Source organism: Cryptomeria japonica, chromosome 7 (genome assembly GCF_030272615.1).
Source record: "Cryptomeria japonica chromosome 7, Sugi_1.0, whole genome shotgun sequence".
Lineage (NCBI taxonomy): Eukaryota > Viridiplantae > Streptophyta > Pinopsida > Cupressales > Cupressaceae > Cryptomeria > Cryptomeria japonica.
This window is the reverse complement of record NC_081411.1, coordinates 301,932,574-301,959,506: the sequence shown is the minus strand read 5'-3', so window position 1 is coordinate 301,959,506 and position 26,933 is coordinate 301,932,574. Positions and strand designations below refer to the sequence as shown.

Sequence of the window (26,933 nt, the reverse complement as noted above, 5' to 3'; positions counted from 1 at the left end):
AGGGCCCCACCCAATCCCATGGGACCTCCAGTCAAGCCCTGAAATTCTATGGAACTATTGTAGAGAGCCTCTTAAAATAAGAGGAGGATTTTTAAGGGGCTTGATCGGAAGGAATATTTCCTGTAGGGCCCCAGCCCTTCCCGGTCCATCCCCGTTGAGGTAAATTGCACTAACCGGGACAGGTCGAAAAGGATGGTACTAGAATTGACTGACCCAAATCCCTGCCTTCCCGATTCATTTCCATTAAATCTCTCTAATTTGCACTTGTCTTTCATTCCAACATGTTATTTTTCTGTGATCTCTGCTGAACATAACTGCTGTTTTTAAAAATGATAATGGCGGACTATTTCTCGTCGTCTCCTCGTTTAATTTCTCTACTTGTAACACTCTCCCTTGTGTCTTGCTCACCAAATGTAGAGAGCCTTGCTATACCGTACGCAACAGCATACGGAGGCAGAATATGGAAGAACAATATCCAGTCTCTAGATTTTTTGACACCGTCATTTTACGCAGATGCACTCGTCAGGTCGATTCTTCTGAGCAGCAATATCTCATATAATGATATGAATCTGCAGTTTGGATGTGGATTCTTCTGCTATGGCAGTCCTTGTGATACAGGCTACCTGTTTGCAACTTTCTTTGTTATCTACGAAGATAATGGTGTGCTGGCTGACATGCAAACGGTGTGGAGTTCAAACAGAGACCAGATGGTGCAAGAGAATGCAACCCTGACACTCACCTCTACAGGAGAACTCGTGTTAAAAGATTCAGATAGCACTGTCGTCTGGTCTACAAATACATCCGCCCAAGCTTTCCAAAGGATGGCGATACACGAATCTGGGAACCTTGTTCTCTTGAACACCTCCAATGGAGTCATCTGGCAATCTTTTGATTATCCAACTGATACAATTCTGGTAGGGCAGAAGTTAAAGGTGGGACAGAAGCTTATTGCAAACATTTCTCCAAAGAATACAAGCCAAGGTCGTTTCTATTGTACCTTGCTTCGCGATAGCTTTGCTATGTTTACAGTCTCTGCACCGGGTAAAATGTATTTCAGATATCCCGAGCCGCCTGCAGGTGTGGAGTTATCTTATGCCCTGTTCGACAACCAGTCTGTCTATATTTATTCTCAAGGAGGACGACCGCTGCCAATATATTTATCAGTACCCAAAAGCAGGCTTTACTTCAAATTAGACTCAGATGGACATTTAAGGGTCTGCTCAGTCCTCCAAACAGCAGGAAGAACTTGCCCTGACTATTTGCCGTCCTTTATGAAATCAGTGGCCGAGTGCGATTACCCAAGTCCATGTGGAGACTATGGTATTTGCATAAATGGTCAGTGCAGCTGTCCAAGAGATGGCAATGCTTTTAAACCGATTGATGTCACGAAACCTAATTCCGGATGTACTCTGCGCGTTCCTCTGGTGTGCTCAGAGAAAATTAGGCTCAAAGATCATGACTTTTTGGAACTGGAGCACGTTTCGTATTTTACTTACTTTTTTCAAAATTCTTCCACGCCAGGTTTGCTGTCAAGAGATGCATGTAAAAAATTTTGCCTCGAAGATTGCTCTTGCAAAGCTGCTTTTTTCAGGTACGGGGTCAATTTTTCTAGTGGTTTTTGCTATCTAGAGTCCAATATCTATTCTATGAAAACTAACAGTCCAGTAGATGAGTTTTACAATTCCACTGCTTATATTAAAATCCAGTCAAAGGGCAAGCACATTAAGTACTTAGATGTCGTCATCATTTGTGCTTCTGTGGGCGGAGCAATAGCTCTGTTGATCTTATTGTGGGCATGGATAAATAAGCATCAAAATAGCAGACAACAGAAAGAAAAGGATGAAGATGAAGGTGAGGATGATCATGTCGATTGGCCGGCAGGCTTACCATTGCGGTTCTCATGCGAAGAATTAAGAGATGCTACAAATGGCTTTAGCATTAAGCTGGGCAGCGGAGGATTTGGTTCAGTTTATGAGGGTGTTCTGTCTGACGGCTCAAAGATAGCGGTGAAGCGTCTTGACAAAGCGGGACATGGACAAAAGGGGTTCCGGGCAGAAGTGGAAACGCTAGGGAAAATTGATCATATTAATTTGGTAAGGCTGAAGGGCTTCTGTGCACAGAAATCCCATCGAATGCTTGTATACGAGCATTTACCAAATGGATCTCTGGATAAATGGATATTTTCAAACAAAAAGCATCAACGTTTGCTCGACTGGAAGAGTAGAGCTAAAGTAGTTCTTGATATTGCAAGAGGATTAACATATTTGCATGAAGAATGTCAAAAACGTATAATACATTTCGACATCAAGCCTCAGAACATTCTCCTGGACCAGAATTTCAATGCGAAAGTGTCAGATTTCGGCTTGGCAAAGTTGATTAACAGAGAGCAAAGTGAAGTGATAACCATGATGAGAGGGACACCAGGGTATATGGCACCTGAGTTGCTGAACATGCATATCACAGAGAAGGCAGATATATTTAGCTATGGTGTTATGGTGATAGAAATTGTCAGCGGAAAACGAAGCAGAGAGCTTTCAGAGGACGGCTTGTTTCCACTGTTAAAAATGAAGGCAGAGGAAGGGAGGTTAATAGATTTGGTCTATCCAGAACTTGAAAATGAGGAAACGGGCGTAAAAGAGGAGGCAATTAAATTGTTAAAATTGGGAATGTGGTGTGTACAGGACAATTTTACGAGGCGACCAGCGATGTCTATTGTGGTGAAGGCATTGGAGGGTTTAATAGACACGTTCAATGATGTTCCATGCGCCTTAGCAGGGTCAACAGTTGCTTCTGATCACCAGCCACTCTTCTCATCTGACCTGTCCTATGCTCCTACAACTTCCGTGTTATCTGGACCTAGATGATTTGGTTATTTTCTCACTTTCCTCTACAGGCTTTTCTTTACCGCTAAACCTCTGACCATCTCTATTTTGTTCCAGTATGTCCGAATGTGGAATAGGTCTTTATAGTCCGCCTATAGTCAGGCAATTGCTGTTAGCCCACGCTCATACTAGGGTTCTGTCCTATTATCCCAGCTCTGTGTTATATGGAATTCGCATAATTTGTCTTCATTTAGTAGTCACGGCCTATGAGGCAGGGGACTAATGTCTTCATGTAATCAGTTTAGAAATAATTTGTGCTGGGCCAGGAAAAGTATTTGGAGTTTTCAATGTCTTTTTCTTTTTTTCAAAATCAGATTTAAAATATATTTTAAATAAGGGCTAAGTAAATTATTGGCTGTTATTTTTTTGGCACGGATCTTTCTATTTTTCATTTTAAGAAAAGCAAAAATAGTATATGCAGGGGAAGTGTGTATGCACCTGGTAGCTGCTTGGACGCTGGATCGGGTAGATTGAGAGCAAATCAAGCTTTTCCATGATTGTTTTCGCTTGTCATTCTTGTTGGTCTCTTTAACCTAATTCATTTGCACGTAGTCTGCATTACAGAATCTGGAGAGTACTAAAAACGCACGTACAGAATAGATTACAGACTTTCATTGCAATAGATTACACTGTGACAGGTACATAACATCTGTTATGTTTTCCTATTGTACTCATAGTGCTATTAAGCCATAAATCAACCAGGTAGAAGGCATGTACAGTTGAGCAAATATTTTTGGTGTTCTTAAGTTTGTTAATCTACATCCTAGTTACTAGAAACGCGACGGGAGACATCCGTTTCGCGTTTCGACGGCCGAAACGGGTTTCCCGTTGCGGACGGCCGTTTCGAAGGGGTGATTTTGGTTTTTCCAGACTGCTGTTAAAATTTAAACAAAAGTTAGGCATTTTTATTTCAACTTGGAAGTGGAGTTAACATTAGGTTATAAATGCCAATAGTGGAGTTAACATTAGGTTATAAATGCCAATAAAGGTCATGTTGGAGTTTATAACTGTCAATAAAGTTCCAGTTGGAGTTTACATTAATTTACAATTTTTGTAGGGTCAAGTCTCACATATTTATTTTTGTCCTCGTGGTTTTATTATACTCATTGTGAAAAATATTTTCTACATATTATTTTAAAATGAAAGAATGAAATCAAATATTTTTTAACAATGTTTAAATTTTTTATTAGAGATATGTGTATTAAAATTTTTATTTTTAAAATTAATTTTATTTTATTTTACAAATATTTATATATACACATCTGTCTGTATATATATATATATACGTCTATATTTATATATAAAATCCGTTTCTTATACGCAACCTTTTAAAATTCCGTTTCTCACGTTGCCATTGCGGTTGTGTTTCTCGTTTCTCGTTTCTAGTAACATAGATCTACATATATTAATAAAGAATTTACTAACCATTGACTTGCATATTAGTTGTCTTCGGACACTGCAGCAAATTATTTCTAGGCATTAGTATTGTCTAGACCTTTGGAACATTTGATTCCCAGGAAAACTTGTGCATGCTCTCTAATGGTGTTGTTTTTCTACGTTTTTTTTATTCCTTCTCTGCAATGCAATTTGTGGGTTGTTCTTACCTGGTAGCAGAATTGCATCCTTTTTTCTCAGTTGTTTGCCTAACAACACTCGATTCGCAAGAGTCATTGCATTGTGTGGTAAAACTGGAGTATTGCAATAGAGCATGGACATCGATCACAACACAGATTTCTGCCACATATTATAGTTGCGACTGACCGACCTAATTAGAATTGATTCAAAATGCAAAAATCATACAGAAGACATGTAATTCATCTTGTACAATGCTAAAAACAGGGGACGTTAACTGCACAAATCTGCAAGGGAAAATCAATCTACTAATTGTGTTTTACACAACAAATTGGGGGCCTATATTTTTCCTACAATGATTCACATATTAATTGTCATTAGACAGCGTGGAACAAAATATTTCAAACCTCTTTACTGTTTTAACCATAAGAACATTTGTCTCTTCTGAAAATATGTGTAATTCACTTTCTTGTGAATTTCCAGTTATCGAAAATTATTTTAATGTTGCTAAGCCAAGAGGTTTAACTAAGGTTTCTTTTTTTTTTGTAAGTTGTTCCCTGCCAGACGCCTGGGTGTAGAGTGCAGGAGAGGATGGGGGACATTGCATGCCTGCAGGGTTCTAGACATTTTTCTATCTGGATCCATTGTCCTTGTTTCCCCCGAAATCAAAACCCATGTTATCCCTTTTTTCCTAGAGTTTTGAACTCTGATATGCCCTGTTCTAGATTTCCAAATTTACCCCCCAAACTCCAAAAATATCAACTTTCTTCACTATCCTGGAGTTTCCCTAAACCCTAGAAGTAGATGATCTTGTTAGGATGAAGAAACGAATTTAAACAGCAGAGAAAACAGAATTATAAACGCACAATACAGACAAATGAGACACACAGATTTATCGTGGTTCGGCAATTGCCTACGTCCACACTTGAAGCAGGGGAATCGATAGATTAATAATCAATCTGGTTTACACACATACACAGCTGCAAGCAGCTCCAGAATTAACCTCTACAAATGAAATACAATCAGCTCTTAAAGAGCTTGCAAGGAGAAGTTGAAGAGCCAAGAGTTTTGGCGGCAAGAGGAAGGAGTCTGTTGGACTTCACTTCCAACTGTCTCCCACTGAAGGCCAATGAACTGCTGCAACAAGTAGATTCCCCACTCAGTCCTGCGATCAGTTATTGGAAAGGCCGAGAGAAACTCGACAGAAATCGAACTACAACTTCATGAATTTGGTGCCAAATAGCATTTCTTCCACTTCCATACATTTCACTTCTCATTGCTGGGTTGTTGCCATACTGGGAAAATCCTAACCATTTTGTTATACCACGACCTATAAAATTTTCTATTAGAACTTGCTCTTGTTCTCCTGCACTATGTCATTTCAGTCTGTCATGACTTCAGTAATCCCTTTATGCCCTCAAACGATAAATTAGGGATGCTTTCCTTAAATTTATTTTCAACTGGAGCAAATAAACTTCAAACGTTTAGGCATAGGAAAGTATAGTGCTCTGAGAGGGTGATTGCGTAGTATAATTGCAGATAAAAAAAATAGCGAGGGAAAAGAAGTTCAAGGGGTCAAGGATGTGGCATCTCCTCATGGTTGGAAGTACACCTCACGTTCTACATAATACCACGTAGGTCACAATTCTAGGATGTGAGTCATCTTCAACAGCCATGGCACATTAGTTCATTTTTCATTCAAGGTTGTGGATGAGGCAGAGCCGCCCACTCCCTGAATAAAAATGGTTACTAGTGGAGCTTTTATGGAATTATTTCCTTCTATACAAATTGCTATTCTCCTCACAATATTTCATTTCTTCTTCCACGAAATTCGTCACTACATGGATAGATAGATCTGTTGTTTTGTTTCTAAGCTTATGTTTACTATGTTGTATGTGTGAAGAATTAAAACGAACCAGTATTGCAGACAAATACAGATAAAATAATTTAGAAACAGAGAACACAAAACATAGCAGATAAAGATTGACACAAAGTTTATAGTGGTTCGGCTTAAATGCCTATGTCCACATTAAGTGCAGGGGATTTTATATATATCTTTAGTCTGTACAAATTACATACAACCATCAGCATCAATGAATGAGATATAAATAACAATATGAGCCTTCACATGGAAGGTCAACAGTCCAACCACTAGGCTGCCGGTTGAGCTTCACTTCCATAACAATCTCCCACTTGAAGCCAACCGTAATGCTGCTCAAATTAAACCCCCTGCTCAATCCTATTATCACATTTTGGAAAGACCGAGAGAAGCTCGGCAAAACTCGAACTTCTCCCGTGTAACAACTTTGGTGAGCATATCAGCCGGGTTTTCTTCTATGTCAATTTTGTCTACATGAAATTTTCCTTCTTCCACCATGTGACGAACATAGTGACTGCGAACATCAATGTGTTTAGACCGAGGCTGAGAAGTTTGATGCTTCGTCATAAAAATGGCACTGCGGTTATCACAAAACAAAGCAAAATCTGATTGTTTCAAACTCAACTCGCTGAACAAGAGTTGTAACCACACCATCTCCTTGGCTCCTTCAGAAAGAGCGATATACTCAACCTCTGCAGACGATTGAGCAATAGTATGTTGCAATTTTGAACCCCAACTAATCGCTGTGGCTGCAAATGTGAAGGCATAACCTGAGGTAGACTTTCGTTTGTCTAAATCCCCACCAAAATCAGAAGCGGAAAAACCTTGTAAGTGTGCCTTTCCCTTTCCAAAACATAAACAGAAATCTGAGGTACCTTTAAGATAGTGAAGAATATACTTGACTGCCTCCCAATGTGTTTTACCTGGATTAGCCATAAACCTGCTGACCACTCCCACTGCATAAGCAATATCTGGTCGAGTGGATACCATAGCATACATAAGACTTCCTACAGCAGATTTATAAGGAATATTATCCATAAACTCCTTGTCCTCTTGTGTTTGTGGACACAATGCTGAAGATAGCTGAAAATGTGGGGCTAAGGGAATGCATATAGACTTAGCATCTGCCATACCAAATCTAGCCACTACCTTGTTAATGTAGTCGTGCTGAGATAACTTGAGTTCTCGCTTCTTCCTGTCTCGAAAAATGGTCATCCCAAGAATTTTTTTCACTGGTCCTAAATCCTTCATAGAAAACTTGGTAGCTAAGTGAGTTTTAAGCTCACGAATAATCCTCATGTTTGTGCTAGCGACGAGCATATCATCCACATAAAGAAGAAGTATAACAAAATGGCCATTAGAAAGCTTTTTGAAATATACACATGGATCAGCTTCACAACGATTAAACTTGTGCTCAATCATAAACTGATCAAACTTGAGATACCACTGTCGTGGGGCTTGCTTAAGCCCATACAAACTCCATTTTAACCTGCAATAAAGATGCTCTTGACCCTTTTTGATGAATCCTTCAGGCTGATGCATAAATAGTTCTTCGTTAATGTCACCATGTAGAAAAGCCATCTTGACATCCAATTGTTCAAGCTCAAGATCCCAGGCTGCAACTAACCCCAAAATAGCTCGAATGGTAGTCATTTTAACTACTGGCGAAAAAATTTCTTCAAAGTCAATACCTTGCTACTGAGCATAACCCTTGACTACTAATCTGGCATGAAATCGTTTCTGACCACTATCTTCATCCTTCACTTTATAAACCCACTTATTTCGTAATGCCTTCCTGTTGGGCGGAAGAGGCACTAATTCCCATGTTTGATTTCTTATTAATGCGTTCATTTCTTCACGCATTGCACCTTGCCATTTATCATAGTTGACATCCTTCATAGCAGCTTTAAAAGTCATAGGCTCTGTATGTTCAGATATCAATAAGGTGGGTTCTGCTTCTTCAGCAAACAATAGCTCATAATCAGAATATTTTGATGGAATTCGTCGCTGCCTTGTGGATCTGCGTAACTCATTTCCATGACTCTAATTGTTCGAGGAGTCTCCCTTCCCATTTTGGCCGCAAGTTTTAATAGAACAACCAAAGCCTGCACCATAAGAATCCTGGGAATTAAAAGTTGTTTGTTCTTTATTTATCCTATCCACCACTTGTGGTGCAGGTTCCCCTGAAATTTGATTCTCCATTGGTTGATTAAAACAATCAAATTGTCCTTCATTGTTGCCAGCTTGGTCAAATTGTTGGGAACCTGGCCATAACTGGTTTGAATGCCCACGTTGTGAGCCTGGTGGAAGTAATTCTGTGTTTAAACCTGGTGCAAAAGAAGTAACCGCTGGCTGTGGAGAATGATGTGAAACAGATCCTAAATCTACCATACACGGGATGTTTATTTTGGAGGGGGTATTAAATGAGGAACTAAGTTCTTGACTGATAGGAGCTCCCACTTGATGCAAAACAGGTTGTGAACTGAGTTTTTCACATGACCAGCTTTACCACAAAACTAGCAATCACCAATTCTACCTTTAGACTTCGATCTCCTTGCAGATTTTGATCTTCGATAAGAATTACTTCTGCCTCTATTATGGCTCCTTCCTCTATTATCGGTGTTTACAACTGTTAAAGCTTCACCGGCTGAGGGTTCTGCATTCTTGCTTCTCATGTCTTCGCTGAGAAGAGTAGCCGCGACATCATCAAAAACCAATTTGTTCTTACCAGATACTGAAGTGCTAACTACTGTTACAACGCCATCCCAGCTGCTTGGTAAAGAACATAACAAAAGAACAGCTTTGCTTTCATCGTCTTGTGTCATTCCCACTGAGTTTTCTTGACTGATGAGAGTATTAAACTCATTGATATGGTTTGTCATTGCACAACCGTCCTTCATCTTAAGCTTATAAAGCTTCTTCATGATAATCACCTTGTTTGCAGCCGATGCCATAGCATACATGGCTGTTAGTTTATCCCATACTGCTTTGGTTGTTGATTCCCCTGTAACATTGAAGAGTACATTGTTAGACAAGGAGAGAAACACAGTTGCTCGTGCCTTTTTATCAAGAGTTTCCCAATCTTCATTTGACATTGTAGTTGGCTTCTTCGACTTTCCCTCAAGCGCAAGTGAGAGATCTTGTTTTATCAACAAAGACTCCATATGTACTTTCCACAACCTAAAATTCTGTCCAGCGAATTTCTCTACCTTCGCTTCCTCCATGATTCCGGAATTTCAACCAATGAAATTTCAACCAGCGATCTCACCTCACTCTGATACCAATTGTGAAGAATTAAAATGAACCAGTATTGCAGACAAATACAGATAAAATAATTTAGAAACAAAGAACACAAAACATAGCAGATAAAGATTAACACAAAGTTTATAGTGGTTCGGCTCAAATGCCTACGTCCACATTAAGTGCAGGGGATTTTATATATATCTTTAGTCTGTACAAATTACATACAACCATCAGCATCAATGAATGAGATATAAATAACAATATGAGCCTTCACATGGAAGGTCAACAGTCCAACCACTAGGCTGCCGGTTGGGCTTCACTTCCATAACAGTATGATATTTTTAAATACGTTGTTAATAGGGCTATAATTGCAATGTTTCGCCATTTCAAAAATAAAGTCACCTTTCACAGAAAAGATATTATGTTCTCGATATTATAAATTCTGTAATTTCTTGCTTTTAGTATGCGATGCAAGATTTCACAACGAATATACGAGCTTAATGATGCCATTCTTTTTTATTACATGCAACCGATTCTTTCATGTTAAGTTATAAATTATCATAATTTAATGATTGTTTTTAGATGACTATTTATATATATTTTCATATATTTATGTGGAGAGCCGTAACCTACTATTGCAGCAATAGGAGGTCACCAGTGTAAGAAAAAAGAAATGATTCATATTCTCATCAGTTACATAGGCATGACAGTTACAGTTGTATATCATGCAGACTTTATTACACCGATGGAGATCAGGGAGGGTATTCAAGAGTCAAGTTGGCAAAGAGTTACCTTGGTGCTTATAAAAAAAAGAAATATCACCACAACATTTGGCTCTCTATTCTATGGAGATGAGATGGGTTTCAGCAGTGAAAGAGGCTCTCAAATGGATGGATCTTGTGAATGCCTTAGAAAGTCTGTTCTCAGCCAAACTTGGAAATGGCTCTCTTCTTGACAAAGCTAAAGAAGAATACGCCTTTGAGAAAAAGGGGTTTTAAATATATCATGTGATCTCGAGGAGTTTGAGCAAATCCTGTGGTTGGTCCGCTATGCTCAGCCATTAAGATTCCTAGAGTACCAAAGGCTACGATGCGTTGATTTGTCCAGAAGATATCTTAGTTTTAGTGTTGCGATTGAATTAGCCATTATCAACATCTTTTTTGTAGAATTTCTATCAAGATTATGGACTGCATTATATGAATTAATTTTGTGACAATTAGATAGGATATGTTTTGTTCGCTATATTTGTGGTAAGGAGGAAAAATATCAGTGTTTACTTGCTTTCTCTATAAATTGAATTTTTAATTTTAAATTTTTTCTAAGTTATGGATTTCTACTTCTGAGAGGCATCCCTACAATGGCAGGAGGGAGTTGATCTATCAGTGTAAATTTAATAGATTTGGTTACAGTTATAAATGCAAGTGGAGAATGCCAAATGTAAGGCTATTCATTGTGGTTGGCATAACTATCCATGGTGTAATGATCAAAATTAATATCGATGGGGCAGCCAAAGGAAATCTTGGGCCGACTGGCTATGGGGGAGTGGTGAGGAACAATTTGGGTTTGCTGGTCTCTGCGGTGGCTCTCCCTTTGGGCACCCAAACTAACCATTTTGTGGAGGCTAGCAGTGCCTACATAGGACTACACATGGTGAGCAAAGAGGGGTTCAAACGGGTTTGGCTGGAGAGTGATTCACTTAACATCGTCAAATGCATTAAGGGATGTATAGTGCCTAGCTGGACTATTTCAAACTTAATCAAGGATTGCCTTGAAATGATAGCCAACTTGGAGGATTTCAATATCTCGCACGTGTTCCGGGAAGGAAACAAACTGATGGATCATTTGGCCAACTTGGCGGTGGGTTATGTGGTAGTTAAATGGTAGAGAGGAGAGGAAATTTTCCCAAAAATCTTGTGCGACCTGGCAAGAAATGATGCCAAGATCTTCAGTCTTTCCAATGAAATTTATGATGAAAGATTATGATGGGATGGGAGCCATTGAGGTGGTATTTCGAATTATTACCACTTTGAGAAGTGTTAGAAATTTCAGTTTGCCTTGTTTCTAGTTTTCTTTCCTCCCGATTTTTCTGGAATCTCTTATTTGCTCGAGCTTCAAAATGGGAGCTGAAAAGAATAGGTTTGAACCCACAACCTATGAAAAGTGGCAGAAGAACAAGGAGGTTTGGGAGGAAATTTCTGACGGCGGGATGGTGCCCTTTTTGAAGAGATTCCATGGTCATTTTCCCATTGCTATGGAAACCTTTGTTAAAGGTTGGAATAAGGATGGGTTGAATGCCTTTGGTGCGGAGTTTCAAGTTGACGGAAATCTCGTTGCTAGTGTTACTGGTCTGGATATGAAAGGTAGAAAATTCTATAGAGATAGGAAGTCAGGTGAGGAGGCTATTGCTGCCTTTTCTAATATGGAGAGGGAAAGACCAAGGGTTACCAAAATGGCGGACGATGGCTATAACAGGAAAGAGTTGATTTCCCTCTGGGCTGCTATGGCATAATTCATCATGAGGTACATCACCCTGGATGGTAGATATGCTAGTATTTTCTCACATCATTTTACTATCTTAAACCATTTTAAGCATGGTAGATTGATTTCCATTCCCTTTTATTTGGTTTCATCCTTGGAGAATAGTTTAGTTAAACTTTCTTAAAACTAGGATAACCCTGTGATTCATGAAGGGCTTATCTTGTTGATTATGGAATACGCCCAAGCTCATGAAGTGAAACCCTCCCCCAAGGATAAAACCCACATTTCATCTTCTAACCTTGATATGCAGTTTGTTTTTGATACTGAGATGGATGAGGATGATAGTGGTACTGCCATAGATTGGCGTGATATCAAGGATATGGAGGACCCTGAGTATAGACCATAGAAAGAAGGGGAGCTTATGGTGACCCCAAGAACTAATAGTAGTAGGAAACTCAATCCTCCAAGGTGGGCGGCTAGTAAGTTCAAATCTAGCAACAGGAAAATGTAAGACTTGGAGCCACCCACCAAAAAGAAGTCAAAACTTACCAAATCTAGTGGGTCCAAATTACTGGACAACGAGATTAGGTTGGACATCCCTATCAAGGTGGATGATGAGAAATAGGGGTTTGTGATTAAGGAAAATAAAGGCAAGATAAAGGAGGAGAGGGTGATGGGAAATCTGCTATTGGAGGCTACTAGAAGTTAGGGGAACTGTTGGAAGTGGGTGGAGAAGGAAATTGGATCCCTAAAAGATGGGATTAAAGAAATTGTTGGCACTTTCACAGAATCCCCTGGCCTCAATAAATCTAAGAAGATCATGAGTATGATCCAGAAAATTTATCAGGATGTGGAAACTATGAAGGTTGACCAAGAGCACAAAATTGAGAAGTTGGAAGAGGATGTGAGTGAGATCAAGGAAAACCTAAACAATCTAGTGGAAATCAGTAGGCAAGCGATGAACAATAGTGTTGATGGTTTGGAAAAGATTAATTCCATGATGACTGATTATAGAACCAGGACCATTGCCAATGACCCTCCCATGGGGAAAAGCAGAAAAAGATTGTTTCAGAGGGTGGACAGAGTGCTGGTGGTGGGAAGATTAGCTCGGCTCCGTGTACTAGAACCAGGAGCTGAAGCTAGGACTAGGGAACCTCCAGATTCATCATGGACATGGAGAAAATTAATAGGAGTATTATTCATAAATTTAATACTAAATTGATGCACTCTCTTAGTTGAGTTTGTGGCCCTATTTTATGGTTCATCTTTTTTTGTTTGTTTTTTGGCTATTAGTCTGTGTGGGGTTAGTCCCCTATCCTTCTTAATTTTTCGGTCTGGTTGGCTGCTAGCCTTGGTCTATAATACTCTGGGTTTCAGGTCCCTATAAAACCTGTTTATCTTTATCAAAAGCTATCCATGGTGTAACTGACAATCGTGGAAGTGTAATCAATCCAACTGATGAATGAATATATTTCCATTCTTTTTTTCACTAAAACCTATTCTTGCATACATAAGTTTAATTGATTATGATTGTTGTTACCTTAAACACCCGTTTTTAAGTCCAGTTATGTGATTTAAGTTTTCTAAATCCTTCATATGTATCCATCAACTCCTACATTTAGAAGCCCTTTCCTAAATCTTTCAAGCTATATTTTCAACTCATGCCATATAGGTGAGGTTTTTGACTTGCACCATATAGGTATTCCTTAATATCTGATCCAAATAACATTTCCTTTATGCTCAAAAAACATTTGAACATCATGAGGATTAAAGGCTAATGTTCATTATATATTATTTGGCTCTGTATATGTGAGTGCACAAATATAATATTATGTTATTGTGATTTGCAAGAACACTTTTGAAGAGATTGCCAAAATATGTATCTTTCTATATTCAAACCATAGAGCCTCTGAGCAATCGATCTAATTCATTTTATTGCCCTCACATCTATTTATGAGTCTATCAAGATTTTCAGATTTATTCATTGGTCAAGGTTCATAAGAATATGTTGTTTCAAAATGTGAGGCTAGAGCATGGATTCATCTCATTTACATAAGATATCTCTTGAAAAAATTAAAGAATAAAGAGGATGTGTGCTTCATTTTCTTGGATGGTGGGGATTAAGTTCTCTATGAGGAAATACATGTACATTGTGTTTTGGATTTAAACATTGTTATGATTAGTATTTTCTTCAGCAAGATATTAAGGCAGTAGAATTTTGAAGAAATAATGTGTACGCTTAGAATTTATAAAGTTTTATTTTAAGTTTGATAGAGAACATGCCTATGTTGAGCTATATATTTTTTTTTTTTTAGCATTATTTTAGTCATGAAAAAATGGAGTATTCATTGGCAAGTGAGTGTAAAATACATGTAAAAGAATTGCTTCAAGATATCTGATCTTGGCTCCTGTTTCCTACCTTGAGCAGATCAAGCTGAAGCAAAATAATGGAGTTCGTTGTAGAGACAACTTTCTGCATATTTCATATGATATTGAAATCTGGGCCTTTTATTTAAGTTATCTAAGGGATGCCAAGAATCTCATAAAATCTTAATGTTAGCAATCTCTAAAATCTAAATCTCGTAAAATATTTCTTTATTAATTTTGACAACTAGATATATGTTGCAATTACAATAAATCTGCAAAAGGATAATAAACCATGATGAAAGACTTAGATATGCTTGAATTACAAGAATGATTGTTTTTATCCATTAAATGCAAATTTTGATGGATGGAGAATGTTTATGTATATCATTATCTACATTGCAAATCAACTTTAAATAGTATCAATTACTTTTCAAATATACAACATATGATAGGAAGATAACACGATTATTTAGTTCTAGAATCAATTCTAAGATTTTTTAGTTGTACAATAATTTTATTTTTTATTTTTTATTTCTTAAGATTATGATGCCAGCATAGAATGTGGTTATAGAAAGATTAAAAAGGAAGGAAATCATCTAATTTTCAATTTAGAAAGATTAAAAAGGAAGGAAATAATCTAATTTTCAATTTAGAAAGATTAAAAAGGATTAGAATATTGAAAATAGAAGCAATATTTAAAAAAAAAGTGATAGAAAGGATCTTAATTTTCAATTTGGAAAGATTAAAAAAAATATGTATGTTTCTAAATTCCAATTATAAAAATATAATGTTTCTAAATTCAAAAAATATTATAATATTTAAGAAATAAAGATATTTAGTGTTAAAAGTTTCTAATTTATCATATATATGTGACTTTTCTATTTTAGTTGAGTTATAAAAATATTTTAAAAATAACATATGATTATTAATTTAGAAAGGTCAAAAAGAAAATTTATGTTAATTATCAAAAATTTAAAAGGTTAAAATAAAATAATTTTAATTGAAAAAAAGTTTAAGCTATTTTAAAATGTCTTAAGTATATTAGAACAAAGTTTAAAGGTATTTATTTTATAGAATTATTAAAAAATGTACATAAAAATGAAGTTTTTTATTAATATTTCATAGGAAATAGATAATAAGTTTTATAAATACATAATCCTACAATTTTAACCCTAATTGTAGCATAATCTTAACCCTAAACTTAATCTTACTATAATTGAAACCTAAACCTAAAATTAGCTCTAACCTTAGAATTAAACAATGCCTAGAACTTACGAAGGTGTAATGCAACAATAGGCGGGAACAGTTGCGGAAGAGGGTTGGGAGCTAGGGTTTCTACTTCTGAGGAGGACGTAGAGGATTCCGATGGAGGGGGTGCCGATGCAGAGGATGTCAATGGAGGTGGGGCTGGAGCCGAGGCTGGGATAGTGTTTGGAGGCAGTGGGAGTACTCTGTTTCCTTTCCCACAGGTAGTGTTTGTGGGTTTCTAGTGGCCCTTTTTTTACTGTGGTTGTCTCTCAAGAGACTAGGAAACGACTCCTGTTGGCTCCAAGGGGGTTATTTTTTTGGCTAAGTTGGGGTCGTGGTGTGGTGAACTATGCGTGCCTTCCCCATCTTCCTCATGGTCTGGGCGAGTTCACAATAATGGTTCCCACTTTTACCCACAAAGGAAAAATGCAATGGTGAGAACAAAATTCAGAGGGTGTTCGTACGAAATACCCTTTGGGGTTCGAGCGAACCCCCCACTTTGCTCGAACCTACCTTTTTGAGTGAAACCCCTTCAATGGTTATTTTTATCAATTTTTAATTATATTGGGGGGTTCGCTCGAACCCCCTTCATTCGAACCCCTATTCATACGAACGACCTTTTTTGAGATCTCTCCCCAAATTCTTTAGGATTATGAGAAATTTTGGCCTTCAAACCTCTGGTTCAAGGCTCAAACGAAAGAATCTTGATAACCCAAAAACATAAGATGGTAGTACTCGGAGAAATCTTTCCAACAAGTATAATTTTATTAAATTGTGAATTTATTATGTTCTTGTTTTTTTAATTTTATGAAATTTTCATTTTTCAGCAAACATGAACTTCTTTGTTCAACTCATTGGGAAAAATACGAAAAAAATTCAAAAAAAATCTGAAAAATATCTATGGCCTAGGCATTGATGTCTTCTTTCTACCAAAATAAAAAATAAAAATTTCAATATATATAGAACAAGTTATGTGTTCAAACCTAAACTTGTGTCTGAATTATAAGTAATCGGACTTCAAAACTTAATAAAATAAAAAATATTCAACATATCACTATCAAACCAACAAAAATCCCTATATATTGATGTTACAGACCAAAATTTGAAAGAATTGAGTTTTTATCATTTATAGAAAAAAAGTTATGCATTTCGGGAGGCACGTCACTCTTAAAAAATATAGTTTGCTCTAAAAACTACTTTTCGAGGGAGATGGAAAAATTAAAAAAAAATCTTCAAAAAAATTTGAAAAAAATATATTTAGAATCTATAGACAAAATTCTAAAAATCATTAATTTACATCATCTTCAAATTCTTAATATTTTAAAAGTTATAGTTGTCGGAAGTTGAAGATGATTTTAAAAATGTTCATCTCAGTGTCAAAAGTGGCAAAAAAGTGGGAACCATTATTGTGAGTTCACCCATCTAGCCTTCCGATGGCTGGAAGTTGTGGTTTTTTTTTTCCTATACCCACCATTCATTGTTTCTTTGTGTTGAATACTTTGTTTATCTTGGGTAGGGTTTTTTCCTATGATGTGGGTTGTTTTTGGCTTCCTTTCTCTCGGGGGATTGTTGGTCGTAGCTTTTTGTGCGTTCCTGGGTGTCTTCTTTGTCTTCTTTCTCAAGGGTTTTCCTTAGCTTGGTCCATTGAGGTGACCCCATCTCCTATTCAGGTGGAGATGTGTCTTTCTGGTTTTCCCTTGACTAGATGCTAGGAGCTGCTCAAGGCTATCTTTTTTCTTTTGGAGAGAGTTCTTTCTTCCCTTGGTGCCTTGGGAGTTGCTGAAGGTTCAAGGGTCTTGTTTTGCCCTCTTATCTCTGGTTTTTGGTAGGAGGAACTGTTGTTCTAGCCTTGCCATGGTTTTGGGAGCCATTCTAAAACCCAATGCTTGTGGTTTGGGGAGCCTGTTAAAACCCTATGGGGTGGTTTTTTTTGAGTCGAGGCATTTTAGGAATACCCCTATTTTCTTGTTCCAGGAGAAGGTTAAGGGAACCTTTTTAAAAACCCTTGTTGTTTCTGCTGATGGGGCCTATTTATCCTTGTCATTACATTTTGGCCCCCATGACTCTTTCTCTCCTATTTCTTTCTCAACACCTCTGGTTTTCCTTGGCTTTGTCTATTGATGTGATACCTTCTTCTATCGAGGTGGAGATGGTTTGTTTCAGGGATCACCTCTCTCTTATTGAGGTGGACTTGGGTGTTGTGTTTGATTATAGGAGCTGCAGATGGTGTTTGGTTGATCTATTGTTAGGCTGTGGGAGCTTTGTTGAACTCTCATTCAAGGCTGAGGGAGCTTGGAAAAACCCTACGTTTCTTGCTTGTTGCAGGCAAGGGTTGGTTGTTAGAAGTCTTCAAGGGTCCACTGGTTGTGGGAGTCATAGAAAACCCTTTTCAGGTTGTGGGAGCATCTTAAAACCTACTCTCGTGGTTAAGGGAACCTAGAAAAACCCTTGGTATTTTGATTTTATCAGGGATAGGCTGGATGTTGGTAGTTTTCAAGGGCCTAGTTTGGCCAGTGTGTGTTTTTGGTTAGGATATGTTCTTGCTGTTAGTGAGTTGGAGACTCTGTTATTGGTTAAGGGAACCTGGGAAAACCCTATTTTTTGGCTGAGGATGCCCGATAAATCCTCATGTTTTATTTATCAAATTTATAAGATGATTTAGATCTGTTGCTATTGTCAACCTGATTTATTTTGTCTCTCTTTTGTGTGTGGTTGGCATTTGTTGTGCCTCTACAATCTGGTCGACTGTAGCTTTGCTATTGTTTTGCTTTGTTTTTCCTTTCTGCAACTTCCCTTTGTTGGTTCCGGATCCGTGAAAAATCCATGGGTTTTAGGTCCCTTTAAAACTTGTTGTACGGGGTTTCTGGTCCCCTCAAAACCTATTTATCCTAATCAAAAACACGGCCTATAACTTGAATGCTATACTTAAGTCTAATGCTTGAATCAAAAGTGACCCTTATTGGTCCCTAATTGTACCCCAAACTTAACTATAACCCTAGAATTAAAAGTGACTCTAGTTGAACCCTAATCCTAATTGAATTGTAGACTAAACCCTTACCTTAATTTAACCCTAAGCCTAAAGTGATTGAATCATAATCATAATTATAACCCTAATTGAAATTTAATACTAATAATAACTATGATCAACCACTTATCATAATCAAACCCTAACCTTGACATAATCCCTAATCTAGACCCAATTGAACCTTAACCATAGCCTAACCCTAAACTTATCTATAACCATATAATTAAGCCCTAATAACAAGTTAAACTATAATCTAACAATAATTGAACCATAGTCCTAGATTTAACCCTAACTCTAATTGAACTCTAGCCCCAAAACTTAACCCTAACTCTAATTGAACTTTAATCATAATTGGACATTTATCCTCATTCAATCCTAATCCTAATCTACCACATACCTTGATCCTAATTATGGCCTTCCTATAATCAAACCCTAAGTGTAATTGAACCCTAACTCTAATCAACTATAACCTTGACCCTTAACCCTAAACCTAACTCTTACTTAACCATAATCCTAATCCTAACACTAGCCACTAACCCAAACCATAACCCTGAACCATAACCTAACCCTAAACTTAAATATAACCCTAATTGAATTCCAACCATTACCTAACCCTAAGCATAATTCTAACTATAAAATTAAACCCTACTTACAACTTCAACCTTAATCTAACCTTAATTATACCCTAACCTAATCCAACTCTAACACTTATTAAACCCTAATCCTAATTGAATTCTACCCAAAACCCTAACCCTAATTAATCTTTTATTGTAATTTAACTATAACCCTAATGCATTTGAATCGTAAAGCTAATTCTAACCCTAATTGAAATCTTATATGAACCTTAGCTATAATAAAAAAGATACCCTAATTAAACCCTAACCTTGACAATATCCCTAATCTAGACCTAATTGAACACTAAACCATAACCTAATCATAAACTTCAACCTTAATCTAACCATAATGGAAACCTAGCCATAACCTAACCCTAAATTTAAATATAACCCTACAATTAAGCTCTAACTACAACTTGAACCCTAATCTAACCATAACTAAATCCTAGCCTAAATTTAATCCTAAACCTAATTAAACTCTAATCGTAATTAAACTCTAATCTTAATCTAACCTTTACCATAATCAAACCCTAATCATATTTGAACCCTAACTCTAATCCCTCTAATTGAATGCTAACCCTAACCCGACTCTAAAGTTAACTTTAACCATAACAATAGACCCTACCTACAACTTCAACCTTAATCTAACTCTAATATGAACCCTAACCCTTATTGAATTCTTATCCTAATTTAATACTAACCCTCACCCTCATGATTCCATATCTTAACCATAACCCTAATTAAACCTTAACTTTGACCTTAAAATCAAACTTTATTATGTGATCCTAACCCTCACAACATGCTTTATCCTTAAACCCTATCGCTATTTAAATACTAATGCTAACTCTAATTGTAATTTAGTTATAAATAAATTATAATACTATCCCTAACCCTAATCCTAATCCTAATCAAGATGGAAATCCTAACCCTAAGAATTACCATAATTATAAGTTCCTTAAACCTAACCATAACCCAAATCCTAAAACTAACCCTAATCCTAACAATGATGCAAACCCTAACTATCATCTTGGTCATAATACTAAACAATATCCCAAACCATAACCCTAACCCTAACCATGATTTAAACCCTAAATGTAACCATAATCCTAGGCCCTAACCCTAACCCTAACCTAACCTAATCATAAACCTAAACCCTAACCATAAAAATAGGGAATGGTTCTAGAACCCTTAGGATGCACCAATCATCTATTACAATTTATTAATAATATATGAAAGGTATTAATATCCTGGTCCATCCTAAGGGATGGATAGTTATTTCCCTAAACCAAACCCTAACCATGATGTACACCCTAACCTTGTCCATAATTCTAACAATAATTTAAACCTTAATCCTAACCATCATGTAAATCCTAACCCTAACCATAACCATAGTTATAACCCTAAACCAAGCTATAACCCAAACCATAAAACCTAACCCAAGTAATAACCCTAACCCTAACCATGATACAAACCCTAAGCATAACCATGATACAAACGCTAACCATAACCATGATATAAACACTAACATTAATACTAACACTAGCCCTTAACCCTATCCCTAACCATGATGTACACCCTAACTGTAGACATAATCCTAACCATAACTATAACCCTAAGCCTAACCATAAAACTAACCCTAACTCCAACACCAACCATGACGTAAACCATAACCATAACCATTAATTTGAACTATAACTCTAGACCTTAACCCTAACCTAACCATAACTATAAACCCTAACCCTAACAATAATCATTAGCCCAAACCCTAAAACCTAATCCTAATGATAACCCTAACCTTTACCATAACTTGAAACCTATCTTGAATCTTAAGAGTAAATCCTATCCATAATCCTAATCTTAACCTTAAACCCTAACCCCAAGCATAACACTAACCCTAAATTAATCTTAAACCCTAACTCTAATGATAATCCTCACCCTAACCCTAGGCATGATGTAAATGTTAACCCTAAGCCTAAACCTAACCCTAACCCTAGCTATGATGTAAACCCTAACCCTATCCATAACCATAACCATAATCCTAAACCTAACCTTAACCCCAACCATGATGTAAACAATAAACCTAACCATAACCCCAAATGATAACCCTAATCACAATCCTTACCCTAACTGTAATCATAATGCTAACCTAACCATAAACCTAAACCCTAACCCTAACAGTAATCCTACTCTAAAATTAACCCCAACCCAGATTGAAATTTAATCCTAATCTACTCCTAACCTTAATCTAGCCCAAACTCTAATCCTTATTGAACTTTAATATTAATTTAACCCTAACCTTAATATAATTGAAGCATGACCCTAATTCTAATCTTAACTTTGATGTAAACCCTAAATGTTATTGTAATGCTGATGCTATACCCTAACCATAAACTTAACCTTAACACTAAACCCTTACCCTAACCTTAAACTTAACCTTAACACTAAACCCTAACCCTAACCATAATCCTAAACTAAAACCAAACCCTAACCTTGATGGTAACCTTGACCAAGATATACACCCTAACCATTGTCATAACCCTAACTTTAAATCCTAACCCTAATCATAACCCTAATCGTGATGTAAACCTTATTCTTGACCATAATACTAACCTTAAATCTGATCGAAAACATAACTATAAACCAAATCCTCATCCCAACCATACCTTTGATGTAAACCCTAAACATAATTATAACCCTGACACTAAACCCTAACAATAAATTTAACCCTAATATTAAATCGTAACCATAACCCTAACCCTAACCATAATCCTAAACCAAAACCAAACCCTAACGTTGATGCTAACCCTAATCATGATATAAACCTTAACCATTGCCATTACCCTAACCCAAACTATGATGTAAATCTTATCCCGACCATAACACTAACCTTAACCCTAACACTAACCATAACCGTAATACTTGCCATTAAATAAAGTTTAATATATCTTATATTTTAGTATTTGCTTTGATCTTGCAATACATATATATTATTAAAATAGTCTAAATAGATATATGAAATTACATGTATCTCTGTGTAATAGTATAATAATATCATAATACAATAATATAATAATATAATAATCTAATAATATAATAATATAATAATATAATTTATTTTAATAAAAAGATACTATATATTGATTTATTTTATGTTTTCCATGTTGCGTCACATGATTGCCATTTGCATATATATACCTTAAATTTTAATTTAATCTATATAAAATACGTCGAGAGATATCCTTCTTGAGGTGCCAATTTTGAATGAAATTACACCCTAGAGTAAAAAAATGCCTTGAGAAGGATATCTCTCAGCGCATTTTATATAGATCAAATTAAAATTAATGGTATATACTCTAGTTCGAGTATATTCATAATATTTTTATGTATTAGATTTAAATCATAAAAAACTTAAATAGTTAATGCTAGTTATATATCTTATTTACAAATAAATGTAATATATTGTTGTCTTATCCTACTATAAGAAATATTTATTTGGATTGTTAAAACAATTTGATATTAAGAATAGTTCATTATCAATATATGAAAGTAACAATGATGACTATACTTTGTCTACATATAAAAGTGATACAAAATTATCTTTTCCTATTGACAATTAATTATCTTATTTTAATTAACAATATTTTATTTTATATGGTATATTTGCATATGCAGTGATTCAATAATCACATATAATGTCAATATTCCACTCACTTCACTTATGAAATAATAAATTAGTTTTTATATATAGAATAGTCGTAGAGATATACTTCTCCAGATGCCTATTTCACTTTAATGGGATTGATTGATTAAAAATAAACGTCTTGAAAAAAATTTCTTATATATTATTTAAGATATATATAAACTAATTAATCTGACTTAGATTATTTATTAGTCTCTGTTAAAATATAAACTAATATTTATTTCTTTATTTGATGTAAATTATTTTGAAGCGTTATGTTAACCACTTTAGCAGAAAAACTGACCATATGATATTAGCCAGTAGATTTCCGCTGCGGACCATTTTGTTTCATGGAAAACACGCCTGTCCATAATCTTAGAAAGAATGAAATGAGTGAGTGAATAGGATTGGCTTTACAAGTTATTGTCAACACAGAATTAGGTTTATAAGACTAATTTAACTGTCGTCTTCTTATCTGGAAGCTCAAAGTGATCTTTCCGAGAAGTATCATATTGCTTTTTCTGACAGCATACAAATTGAAAAAGGATTGATTTGATTTTTGCAATATAAAAGTCTTGGACTATCATGAGTTTGAATATATTGATGTGGGGAATCGGTGAAAGAAACGTTTAAATAAGTTATAAAATAGCAGATGCGTGACTTGAGCTCTCTTCATTTCCGCGTGGTGGAATTTTTATTTCCTGTCGTATTTTCATCAGTGTTTGTTGAATTGAATTTTCCCACTATGAAAATATGCTATTATCATTAACTTCATTGTATTGTTCTGACTACTGACAACTACTTTTTCGAATTGTAGACATACATTGAAATTGTGTTGTAGGTTACAATGAAGACGACTATACTCGTGATATTAGGGTTAATTTAATTTTCAATTGATTGGATTATGTCAACAATTTTTACGCGGAAGGCATCTCCTTAGTTGAAATGGACGAGCTCCTTTTACACATCAACCGTTGAGAATTGTTTAGAGGTAATGTAAGACGTTGAGAATTGTTTACAAATAATGTAAGACGATTGCAGTAATCTTGGCCATTCATTTTCTCTTGTTTTGATTGGTCAGCTTTCTTTTTGTTAGCTTGCATTAGTGACTGCGTTACTATGGCCTGTGGATCGATTTGCATTTATCATTCACGGCAGGAGTGACCGCGTACCTTGCTTTTACACACAGCCTTTTTTTTTGTTGTCAGCTTGTAGTGAATGCGCCACTATGGCCTGTCTTCTCTTCTCCCAGGCAACTGGCTTCTACGTACTTTATTGCTTATTCATTTCTGCTTTCTGAGAGCCCCTTAATTATTCTCCTTCTCTTTCTTATTAATCTGTACTTTCTTTCTTATTCATCTCTGCTTTCTTACAGTCCCATTGATTATTCTCCTTCTCTTTCTTATCCTTCTTCTCTTTCTTATCCTTCTGTACTTACTGATACTTTCATTATTTCTAATGCGGTCTCTGCTTGTAGGTATCAACTGCCGCACAACTTTTAAAGCTAATTGCTTGTATTTTCTGTAAAATTGACACTAACACAACTTTAGAGAATTTATAGAATGATTACTTCATGATGAACTATCATTTCAAATGAAAATTCATTATACCTCTGAATGAACAAACTAAATTTAATGTAGATTATTACAAAACCTAGTGCTGTAAAAACATGCATTCCTCTATGATACAATATAGCAAGTAAGAATGTAAGAATGGATCCTGTCTAGAAGACTTAATGATTCATATTAGTAACAAACATAATAATGGGAAGTCTAGAAATATTTAGTAACCTCATCATTACCTGAACCATGAAGCTAGACTTTGCCATTCCCCGTTCTCCCGTGATTCCCATAATAATGTGCGATTTCACAAAAGGAATAAAAAATAACACAACCACACTGGTCATTGGAAAATGCACTTCGTCCTGCCAATGTTATAACAAAAATGTTTGGAAATTTCATCTATGATTAACATTCATCTTTAAATCATAAACTCGATAATACCACTCACCAAGATTATCCTAGAGAGCCGACCTTTTGGTTTCTAGTTCACTAATCTTCTGAATTTGCTAGATAACTGTGGAAATATATAAATAGCATTGACAGATGCACAGATCATTTATTTTATGAGCAAAAGAACCAAAGAGTAAAAGATATAAGGAAGCATACCTTCTTTCATTTTTTCTTGTTCATCTATTTGAAGTTGCCTCACCATTTCAAATTGTGAATAGTAGCAATGTTTGTGCATCTGGTGAGGACCTCCCGTGTCTTATGTACATCGCGTAATGTTGCCATGACTAAGAAAATTCTTCCCTGTGGTTTCTTTCAGTAGTCTGTTTTTTCCTGCAGTATTTAAGAAAGGAATTGGAGCTTAAACTTTTTTATCTAGAACTGATTCCAACAACAGAAGCAAACAAGGAGACATAGGATAGCGACTTAGTTAGCTCTTGAACTGTTTGATATAATGCCTTTGACAAATACGATATTCATGGAAATGCACAAATTATCCAAGCAAATGCAATTGGCATGCGTAAAACTCTGCAACTTTTCCTAGCGTTCAGCCTGTCTATGTCGAAATGTGAAATTTTGTACAAGGAAAAAACTACATCAAATTGTGAAGAAAATGAGGCTTTTGTGATCTTCTGTATGCATGAAAATGTGGAAGCACGGATAAGGCACGTGGAATGTTTACCCAAATGGATGTCGAAGCACAAACCAGGCACGTGGACTATAAATTATGATTGCTGAATATAAAAAGGTTTCCAAGATATCAACCAATAAAAGCCAGTTAAGGTGGCATTGTGCTACTCACATTGTGGTTACATTCATCGTTGGCTCTCACAACTATTTGCCTCCTTACCTATCCCTTCCCTTTTACGATGCATGCCATTTATCATAAGTTGATTTTAAGATTAAAAAGAAGCCCAATCGTATAACCGATGGAATCTATATATAATACTAGCATTGGAAATTATTTTTTGCGCTAAGCATCTATAGTTTGTTGCTTGGTAAATGTTTACGGGGTATTGACATTTTAATACAATACATTTTAAATTAGAATTTTGATTTTTTTAATAAAATATTTTAAAAGATTTTAGTTTTAATATTTGAATAAATTTGGTTAATTTAAACATATGAAATTTAGAAAGTTAATTTATTTATTTTATTATGTAATTAATATTTGACAAGTTAAAATATTTTCTATATTATGTAATTTATATAATTTAGTTTTTAATATTTTTTTAAAATAAATTATTTATGAAAATGTAAAGTATTTGTTAATTAAAAAGATGTTAAAAGTCATTATTTTTCAAAACTTTGATATGTGAGAGTGAAGTTAGTTGATTTAAATGTATAAAATTTGAAAATTTGATTTATATTTATAATTTATAATTAATTAAAGAAAATAAGACAATAATTATCATATTTATGAATGTTAGAGTAAATGGAGTAACCTTTCTATCCCTCTATCTCTATCTTTCTCTCTCTCTCTCTCGCCTATCTCTATATCCTTACATCTATCTACATCTCTCTCTTTCCCTTCTATCTTTCCAACTATATCTCTCTTATCTCTCCCTACACTTAATATACCTATCTCTCTTCCTGTCCTCTATCTTCTCTCTATTTATCTCTCTCACTCTCTGCCACTCTATCTCTATCTCCATCTCCATATCTCTCACTCAAACACATATGCCTTTCCCCTCTCTCTCTCTCTCTCTCTCTCTCTCTCTCTCTCTCTCTCTCTCTCTCTCTCTCTCTCTCTCTCTCTCTCTCTCTCTCTCTCTCTCTCTCTCTCTCTCTCTCTCTCTCTCTCTCTCTCTCTCTCTCTCTCTCGCGCGCGCGCGCGCGTGTGCTCATGTATTACTTTTCTTTATAACCTTCTTTATTTCTCTCTTATCCCCTCTATTTCTATTTTCCCCATATCTTCATCATCCTCTCTATCTATA

At 35.8% G+C, this 26,933-nt stretch overlaps 1 protein-coding gene across 1 annotated transcript; it reads left to right on the top strand.

Moving 5' to 3' along the window:
* The first annotated feature begins 335 nt into the window (after positions 1 to 335).
* LOC131045182 (G-type lectin S-receptor-like serine/threonine-protein kinase SD2-5) lies at positions 336 to 3,071 on the top strand. Its single transcript, XM_057978717.2, has one exon. The coding sequence runs from the start codon at positions 336 to 338 to the stop codon at positions 2,862 to 2,864; it is 2,529 nt and encodes an 842-aa protein (XP_057834700.2). The 3' UTR covers positions 2,865 to 3,071.
* The last annotated feature ends 23,862 nt before the right edge of the window (positions 3,072 to 26,933 follow it).